Source organism: Triticum dicoccoides, chromosome 4A, assembly GCF_002162155.2.
Source record: "Triticum dicoccoides isolate Atlit2015 ecotype Zavitan chromosome 4A, WEW_v2.0, whole genome shotgun sequence".
Taxonomy (NCBI): Eukaryota; Viridiplantae; Streptophyta; class Magnoliopsida; order Poales; family Poaceae; genus Triticum; species Triticum dicoccoides.
The window spans coordinates 180,140,010-180,149,719 of record NC_041386.1 but is presented as its reverse complement, the minus strand read 5'-3'; the positions used below and the strand labels follow the sequence as shown (position 1 = coordinate 180,149,719).

The 9,710-nt window shown below is 44.6% G+C and overlaps 2 protein-coding genes across 6 annotated transcripts in view; one reads left to right on the top strand and one right to left on the bottom strand.

The window, feature by feature from the left end:
- The first annotated feature begins 3,058 nt into the window (after positions 1-3,058).
- LOC119285597 (hydroxyacylglutathione hydrolase cytoplasmic-like) lies at positions 3,059-7,318 on the top strand. Of its 2 annotated transcripts, none has more exons than XM_037564918.1 (8): positions 3,059-3,219; positions 3,303-3,425; positions 5,306-5,467; positions 5,793-5,871; positions 5,942-6,055; positions 6,617-6,793; positions 6,876-6,945; positions 7,053-7,318. In XM_037564918.1, exons 1-8 carry the CDS (start codon positions 3,173-3,175, stop codon positions 7,079-7,081), a joined length of 801 nt encoding a protein of 266 aa, XP_037420815.1. In that variant the 5' UTR covers positions 3,059-3,172; the 3' UTR covers positions 7,082-7,318. The 2 variants fall into 2 exon arrangements, with proteins under 2 accessions (XP_037420815.1, XP_037420816.1); XM_037564919.1 differs by having other exon boundaries at positions 6,876-6,973; positions 7,053-7,293.
- A 155-nt stretch (positions 7,319-7,473) lies between these two features.
- Positions 7,474-9,710, bottom strand: part of LOC119285596 — a 5,050-nt gene continuing 2,813 nt past the window's right edge. For 2 of the 4 annotated variants that reach the window (XM_037564915.1, XM_037564913.1), the window contains 4 exons: positions 9,224-9,266; positions 9,021-9,119; positions 8,816-8,884; positions 7,474-8,724 (listed from right to left, as the gene is read on the bottom strand). In XM_037564915.1, coding sequence (XP_037420812.1) covers positions 7,555-8,724; positions 8,816-8,884; positions 9,021-9,119; positions 9,224-9,266 — 1,381 coding nt within the window. In that variant the 3' untranslated portion in view covers positions 7,474-7,554. The remainder of the gene's footprint in view (positions 8,725-8,815; positions 8,885-9,020; positions 9,120-9,223; positions 9,267-9,710) is intronic. The other 2 variants (XM_037564916.1, XM_037564917.1) reach the window with 2 other exon arrangements.

Sequence of the window (9,710 nt, the reverse complement as noted above, 5' to 3'; positions counted from 1 at the left end):
CATAGTTCTCGAACCCGTAGGGTCCGCACGCTTAACATTCTGTGACGATTTGTATTATGAGTTATGTGATTTGATGACTGAAGTTTGTTCGGAGTCCCGGATGAGATCGGGGACATGATGAGGAGTCTCGAAATGGCCGAGACGTAAAGATCAATATATTGAAAGGCTATATTCGGACATCGGAAAGGTTCCGAGTGATTCGGGTATTTTCCGGAGTACCGGAGAGTTACGGGAATTCGTATTGAGCCTTAATGGGCCATACGGGGAAGGAGAGAAAAGGCATCAAGGGTGGCCGCGCCCCTTCCCCATGGACTGATCCGAATTGGACTAGGGAAAGGGGCGCCCCCTTCCTTCCTTCTCCTTCTTCCTTCCCTTTTTCCTATTCCATGTGGGAGGTGGAATCCTACTAGGACTAGGGAGTCCTAGTAGGACTCCACACTTTTGGCGCGCCCTATGAGGGCCGGCCTCCTCCTCCCTCCATCCTTTATATACGTGGTCAGGGGACACCCCATAGACACACAAGTTGATCATTGATCCCTTAGCCGTGTGCGGTGCCCCCCTCCACCATAATCCACCTCGGTCATATCGTAACGGTGCTTAAGCAAAGCCCTGTTCCGGTAGCTTCATCATCACCGTCATCACGCCGTCGTGCTGATGAAGCTCTCCCTCGAAGCTCTACTAGATCGTGAGTTCGTGGGATGTCACCGAGTTGAACGTGTGTAGATCGCGGAGGTGCCGTACGTTCGGTACTAGGATCGGTCGATCGTGAAGACATACGACTACATGAACCGCATTGTCATAACGCTTCCGCTTACAGTCTACGAGGGTACGTAGACAACACTCTCCCCTCTCATTGATATGCATCACAATGATCTTGCGTGTGTGTAGGAATTTTTTTAAAATTACTACGTTCCCCAACATTACAAGGATCAACAGTGGGCTCCACTGTTTTTTGACTTCTAGTTCTAGGTCTAGACACACATGTCTGAATCTTCCTAGCACTCTTTTTCTTTCTAGGCCCAACCATAGTAAAATCAGAAATACCACTGTTGCAATCATCCCCCCGTTTAAGGCTATGGGGATGTCTTCCCCTTCTCATTAGTAATAAACATGTTATTAACAACAGAGATATTTTTTTCTACTGCATTATTTCTAAAATTTTCAAGCTCTTGAATAATGTTGACTTTAGAAAAATAAGCATCATGAATGATTACCCCCATCATGCTAGCTCTAAGCATTAAATCAGGATCAGATAAGACAGTGAAGGAGTTGGTAGATGGAGATGTACCTTCCATATCTCTCTTCTTGTTAGTAGATTAAATGGCTCACTTAAGTGTTGCTGGTTCTGTTATACTGAGGTTGAGACCATTTTAATAATTTAAATTATGTTGGTTTTACCCATGACAATTAGCTAGTGAATATTTGCAACCCAGCAAACATTTTTTATTTACTATTTGAAGAAATAATAATTTGAATTTGAATTTCACTAGGGTTTCAATCAAGGGACAATTATGGTTAGCAAAATAAGATGACATTGCATAATTAGGATAAGATCAATGTAGCTTAATTATAGGGGAGTTACACCCTCACCACCACCTCTCAAAAAGAAAAGAAATAGTTATGCTTAATGGTCTTGGAGTAGGATTTTCTACAATAGTTTGCCACAGAACTAGTTAAGGTTTTCAACGGTGTAAAAGTTCTCAAAAATTCTGAAAAAAACTAAACCAACACACCTATAATATAATATGATCCAACAGATGGATTGAAAAAATATGACTGCATGTGTCCTGGACAAAAAGAACAAATGTTTCAATATATATTGATCCTGAAGTGAGCTGAAACGCTTGTTTTTTTTGCTAAGGACACATAAATGCATATTTTCACAATCACACCGTTGGATCATCTTATTATATTGGAGTGAGGCTCCCCTATTTATTTCATATTTTTTACTTACTTTTAAACCGTTAAATGTTTAGCAAGCCTTAACTAGTTCTGTGACAAGCTATGATAGACACAATTTTACCTACTAGCCTTGGGAAATAAGATAGCGTAATTGATGTTGACGAAAGACGGAAGATGAAGGATTATAATGGACAACAATACCTGTGTGATGTCACTTTGCTGGATGAGAGTTATATGATTGTATTCTCTTGCATTGTAAAGATGGATTGCTAGTACACATTACAAAATTTGAATCTCTAGTATACACTAGTTTGTGCACAATAATGTTCAATTTTTTGAAAACTCATTAGAAATATGATGGTAAATAACTAATAGTCTAAATGGTCGCCAAAATATGTCCAATGGGTATCACTTTCAAAGCCCTCGCCGATGATAGTAAAACAGACAAACCAGTAAAAAGACCAAGTCAAAGAACGCTTTGGCATTTTAAAGTAAATTGATGTGCGTTTCGTCGTAGTAAGAAGGGAAATTACTCCTCCGTCCTATATAATGCTAAGATGTTATTGGTGTATTATTATTGTTGTTATGTTATATTAGAGAGAGGGGTGGGTTTTAAGATTTTTTCTAGGGCATACCGTGAAACACAATTTGTAGATGCTGGATGTAATTGATATATTCATGATATTAACATATTTTCTTTATAAAAAATGTCATGAAACACAGATACACAACTACACAAACGATGCGAACCAATATGTAGTTGGATGGTTAAAGGGTCGTGGTATCCCAGCCCACCAGGGTTCAGCCTGGTGCTCGCATTTATTCCTAAATTTATTTCAGGATTTCCGGCGACACGCATTCAGTGAAAGGAGACGTTCCCGTCGACGACGAGGTGCTTAGGTGACTTTGTAAATTTCAAGATGATATGCCGGCTCAGTCTTTCGGAGGTGCTCATAGAGGTAGGATGTGTGTATACATTTATAGGGATGAATGTATGTATGCACGTGTATATGAGTGCTTGCGTTTATACTGTGTTAACTACACAAGCGATAGGCGCCTGTATTGGTTCCGTAGATTTTTCAGAAAGAAAGAGAGAGACAGAGGGGAAAAAAGAAACGATGGCAGGCCTGGTTCACCAAATTGACGGATACAGAGGATCCCTGGTTCCCCAAAGCGGTTGTTCCCCATTCTTAAACCTTCCACGACCCTCTCCTCACTTCCGGCCTGCTTCCACTCTTCTCCGTCAGGATTTCGTTCCAGAAATCGAAGGATGAAGATCATTCCGGTGGCTTGCTTGGAGGATAACTATGCCTACCTGTACGAATCTTGAACCTTGCTTCCCTTGTTGCTTAGCTTCTGCTCGGAGATCCGTTTGAGATCCTGTTTATTCTCTTTTCAAGGATCGTTGACGAGAGCACCAAGGCGGCGGCGGCCGTCGACCCGGTGGAGCCGGAGAAGGTGCTGGCGGCGGCCAGCGAGGTCGGCGCCTACATCGACTGCGTCCTCACCACCCACCACCACTGGTACGCCATCCATCCCATTCCCATCCCATCCCAGCCTAGCAATTCATCGGCTTACTTCCCTTGGTTGTTAAGAGGGTCACTACTTTCTAGAATACGGATGTGCTCTGCTTCGTGCTTCTATAGTTGTTGCAGAACAAACCAGTATAATTGCAAAAACGTCACTCGTGTAATCATGCTACGTGTTCTTATAGAACTCGAAAATAGAGATGGAGAAATGGAAAAGGAAAGATAAAGCTAATAGCTTGATGCTCTTATTGCTCTGAGGATAACTACAAGGTGAATTAGGGATGTAAACGGAGCAGAAATTCAGTCCGCCCAACACCTTGTCTTCGGCCGCCCCTTCGCCGTCTCCTTCTGGACCAAGCTGGGCGTCCTGCTCCTTGGCACGTCGGTCAAGTCGCTGCACCTGCTGGACGTCTCTCCGGCCATCGGTCAGGCATCGGTTGACACCTTCCTGTTGCTGTGTTGCTGGCACTTGTGGGAGCATCCGAACGGTGTGGTGTTCCGCGGCCTGCGGCCATCTCTTTCGCTTCTCCTCAAGCGCTGCCGCGAGGACGCTGCTCTGTGGCGTGGAAGGCTGAAGAGTGATAGACAGGGAGACGTCGACTCGTGACTGATCGCCCTTGCAGCTTACCTTGTGCTATGTCAACCCCGTGCTGTCTATCCCAAAATGATGTAAACATTCTGCCCCCAGGAGGCTTGCCCCTGTTCTTTTAATGAAATGTTCAGGTGGGACACCCCCGTCCCCCTGAAAATTCAAAAAAAAAAGGAGCGGAAACGGAAACAGACGGAACTGAGTGTTGCCGCATTTGTTTTCTTATTTTTTTTTCCGGAAGTGGAAACGAATACGGAAAGAGATATTACCGGTAATGAATACGGTGCGGACGTGATACAAATCCGTATGTTAGCCGGAACTAAAAGACCCCTTTAATGATTTCGAAAAACACAAGCAAACTAACAAGCTATTCCAGTTTATATGACTACAACGTCTTTCGATGATCTCTTAAACCAGCCGCACCACGTGGAGGCGCCTGGACAGTGCAGCGAGGATGGGCAGGAGGGTGTAGGCTGGCCTGCTGGGGATAGTGACACGTATAAGGAGACTACGTTAGGTATTAGCGATCTGGATGTTGGGCCACAACATGTGTTTTATTGAGTGCTGGACTGAGCCACATAGTAGCCTAGCCATGGGGAAACGGAAAGTTCCGTATTTACGGAAATGGAATTTCTGCCGGAAAACGCCGTTTCGTTCAGCGTAAGAAATTCCATTTCCATTTCCATTCCACAATATTCTGTTTCCATATTTCTTCTTCATCACCGTTTTTCCATGGAAAATCCGGAAAGTTTCCACTCCCTTTTCATCCCTAAGTTGAACAGAATATTAGTATGTGCTAAACCAACATATATTTGTACGATTCATTAGCAATCATGTAGAGAACGATACAAAGTAGAATCATACATAAGAAATGGCTGAAGAGAAATGAAGTAATAAATTACACAATGATGAAAGAGCTATGTGGGCACTCCACTGAATATGCAGTGTAAGTAATTGGCGTATTCCATTCGTACTACACGCGGCGTTTCTAATACAAATAAAGACTGATGAAGAAAACATTTTGATGCTTTCAAGGTACCTATCTGGCAGTAGGTAGAAGATAAGTAGTACCCCCTTTGTCCCACAATAAAGACGTTTTTGCAAGCTGGGTTAGCTTGCAAAAACATCTTATATTATGGGACAGAGAGAGTACTCAATATGTGCTAAAAGGTGTTATTGGAACTATCTAGTGAGCTGGTAATGATGATTTACTTCATATGTGCTATAATCGTCAGGTATAGTTGCAATCATGTAGTGAGCTGGTAATGATTATTTATGTTTCTAGGGATCATGCTGGTGGCAATGAGAAGATGAGGCTGCTGGTGCCAGGGATTAAGGTCTATGGGGGATCCATGGACAATGTTAAAGGCTGCACTGATCAGGTGGAAAACGGAACTAAGTTATCCATTGGGAAGGAAATTGAGATACTGTGCCTACATACGCCATGGTATGAGTTGTTACCTTCTTGCCATGTAACATAGTTCTCACCTCCTCATTAGTTTACTTATATGATTAGTATGGTTTCTATTTTCCGGATCACGTAAGCTTTAAAAGATAAGAAATAAAACCTTTTGTGTATAAGGACACTGAATTATTCAAAGATGTGCATCCGCTTGAATAAATAAATCATATAATAGCACTACTACTTCATGGATTTTACTAGGATTACTGATTTGAATGGTGTTGGAACCTTTTGTATGTTTGCTCTGTGAATTATCAACTTTGTTATTTTCTTGATTTGGTGGTCCTTACTGTTTTTATATTTCCAACAGTCATACAAAAGGTCATATTAGCTACTACGTTACTAGCAAAGAGGAGGAAGACCCAGCAGTATTTACTGGAGACACCTTGGTTAGTATACACATTACATAATAATTGCTCTTCTCCATGTTAAATACCTGACCATTTTTTTGAAGCACAGTTCATTGCTGGTTGTGGGAGATTTTTCGAGGGTACGGCAGAGCAAATGTACCAGTCCCTTTGTGTTACACTGGGCTCGCTGCCTAAGTCAACTCGTGTTTACTGTGGCCATGAGGCAAGTTTCTTAGCTCTTTCTGGAATAACAGGCCTTCATTTTTGACAAATATGAATCTTCAGTGAAACTTATATACTCAAAAGTGTAGCAGATATATTCCTTAATTAGTTGTTCGGTTCGGTGTGTGTCTGTTACATGTGTTCAACATCGACAAGTGGTAGTTTAGCTATCATGCCACTCTCTACATCCTCTATGCTGTTCCGTTGATTGTTTTGGCCTCCTTTTAAACTTGAGTTATAGAAGATGACGTATGCTTTAGGTTCTGGAGTGCATGTGAAAACATGAATTCTGAATGAGGTTAGTATATGGATCCTTAACTAAAATATAATACTTATACATTTTCTGTCTGGCTCAAATTGTTGCAATCTGGCTTCCTATGTTATGTAAAAAGTGTTCATGTCAGTGTCACACTATTCTTTCTAAAAAACATCCTGAAAACACCTTTGCCATTAATTCCATGTGCGCACCCAACAATAATTTGTGTTATGTGTCGCTAATATGATATGCTTGAACAGATAAGTGATGTATACTCTGCTCTTATTATTTCATTGTATCTCACAGTACACTGTAAAGAGCCTACAATTCATGCTGACAGTCGAGCCAGAGAATGAAAAAATGAAGCAGAAACTGGAATGGGCTCAAAAGCAGCGTGAGGCAAATCAACCGACGGTTCCCTCAACTATAGGAGATGAGTTTGAGATAAACACCTTCATGCGTGTTGATCTGCCTGAAATACAGGTCCATAAAGCACACCCGCTAGTTACTATGCTTCTGTAACACAAACGGCACACATTTGGTGACTGTATCCTTGATTCTGCAGGCAAAATTTGGTGCCAAGTCGGCAGTTGAAGCGCTGAGGACGGTCAGGAACATCAAGGATACCTGGAAAGGTTGATAAATGCAGCTGCCATTCATACTGTAGGTCCTGCTGCTGCTTCTTGTTTTAAGTTTGCGAGACCTCTTGAAGTTGGCTGATGCAGTAATTGTTACGGTGTAGGTGGCGTTTACAGCCGTGCGATGCTTTGAGAGTGGCAACGAGCTACATACGTGTTAAGAAGGTAATATGCCAGTGTTTCCTTTAAGAAAAACATAAGAGAAAGGAGTCCAGTCTGCTAATATGCTTGGGTAGCAATCAGAAAACAACTGTTGTGGCATGTTAATTACTTCCGGTATGTTATTTCTTGGCAAAAAAAAAAAAATATGTTGGCCTGTGGCAGAAAGTCTTGTGTATATCTGAAGTCTGTGATGGTTTTGGAACTTGCATACATTTGATGATGAGCAACCTCAGGTGTCTGACTAAGTTTAGATAGAAAAGAGATGCTAGTTGCAATTATTATTCTAAAATAATACTATCATTTCCCCGCTGACGCTGAGCGATATAATGGGAGTCAAGGACACGACACAAAATGGACGGAGTGAACTTGCTGGAGTTGGGTTCGTCCTTCATTCTCGTCTCTTCTCCCTGGACGGAGTGAACTTGCTGGAGTTGGGTTCGTCCTTCATTCTCGTCTCTTCTCCCCGGCAGAATTCGACTTCACCATGAACGGCTGGGCCGAAGAGCCGGCGAACTGGCTGAAGCCCAGCCGGCTAAGGGGCAACTTGGGCGGAGCGAACGGTCCGAAAGTGGCTGCCGCCGGATCGCCTGGCTCACTCGTCTGTGGCGCTTCTGTGACGGCGACCTTTGCGTCGCCGGCCGCTCTGGTCACCTTGGAGCTGTCCTCAGCGGCCGTGTAACCAAACATGTGCTTAGCTCTCTCCAAGAAGGCGGGCGTGCCCATGAGCATGACGAGGCTGAGCAGGTCGTCCGTCTCCAGCTTGCAATCCGGAAAAGGCCGCTCGCCACCGGACGCCGGTGACATTGTGCGGAGCGCGGTGGAGGCGGCGGCGGCGGCACTTGAGGGGTAGTAGGTGCCGGCGTTGGGGGCGAAACCGTTCCAGTAGGAGGCCGGCGAGGGGTTGTGCCTGCCCCGAGTGTCACATTCGAGGATCTTAAACTCGGTGGCCAGCCTTGCCTTGAGCCCTGCGTCCCGCACGTAGCGCCGGAGGCTTTCCTGGTACGTGTGCCCTCCCTGCACCTGCGCATGTTGCTGCACCAAAACTTGCTTCAGTTCCCACGCATCCATGATTGTTACTCCTACTATAGGAGTAGTAGAGTATATTTTACATACATAAACGACGGTAGCTTGCCCATCTCGGAAGGCAGGCGGCGGCAGCGTCACCGGCGTTGCCCGACCAGCGACATCGTTGTAAGTGAGCCTCCTTTTGAGCTCCCTGGCGCCACCAGGTTCCGTTGTCGCTGCTGCGAACCCTGTGGCCAGCGCCATCACGTCAGCATTCAGCAATGTTCTCTTTGGATGTGCATTGGATCGATGTCGTCTCATCGACTCATTACCTTTTCTTGCTCTCTTTACCGGCGATGGCGTGCTTCTGATTCCTCCCTTGCCGATCTGGTGTTTCTTCTCGCCGGCCTTCTTCCTCAGCGGCGTGATGCTGGGCCGCTGCTGTGCAGGTGTAACAGCAGCATCGCCGCCTTGTTGATCTCTCGCTGCCTTGCTGGGCCCGGCGTCGAGTTGCTTGTGACGCCAGGCCAGGAGGTCCGACTCGGAGTACATCCGGTTCTTCTTGAGGGACAGGAAAACCTGCTTGGCTTGATCCAGCAACGCCACGGCCTGCACCAAAAACAAACATTCATGCATTCATTCTGGCATGCATGCAACGTATAGTATGGTTGCTTAATTGAGGAATGAACGACCGACTAACCTCTTTGTAAGGTATGGTGTCCTGGCTGTTTATGGACATTGCCTTCTGGAACACCATGTACACATCCTTCTGCACATGAAGATCATGGAACCAAATGTTCATTTCTCTATCTATCTATAAATAAATAAATAAAGAAAGAAAGAAAGAAAGAAAGAAAGAAAGAAAGAAAAATAAACAACAGGAACAATGAATGAGACGGGCTGACCTCGAATTGCTCTAGCGTCTTGTAGGTGCCATCTGTGTTCTTCTGCCTTAACGTCGCGAAATCGCCGGGCCTCTCTACCCGTTCCGTGCAATCACCCACCTGCACCACCATGTCAAGATGAAACAAGAAATGTGTCAACGTTTCCATTTATAAATCGCGAGGGGAAATTTCAGACGTGCCTTGTTCATGCGAGCATGGTTTACCTGGATGTCATCCGGCATCGCAAACAACTCAAGTCTGTCTCTCCTGCAACGGGACAAACAAAACGCATGTAAAAAAGACCTTCCAGGTTCGCGCTTGTGCTCCCGATACACAACGCCACAGCCCGACCAACAAGAAAGAGATGCTTGAGTACAGTTGCCTGGTCACTTTCTTTAGCCAAGCTAGTTTCAAAAATCTTTCTTTAGCCAAGCCACATGATTTCCACAATTTCTCTTTTTTGCTCTTCACATGAGTTCCATCCAACAAAAAAGACCTTCCTATGTTTCGCCTTATCCCCCTAAACCCTTAACTTTCTATATTTACTGTCCTCCTCGTCATTCAGCTCTCTGGTTGCCACCGTCGCCCTCTTCTCCCTATATCCGATCACTCCGCATCATTTGCTCCTCAACCCGCTCTTTGACCCCACCCACCCCATAGCTAGTCACGCAGCCCCCTTCCCCTCCTCACCTTGCTCTCTACATGACCCCT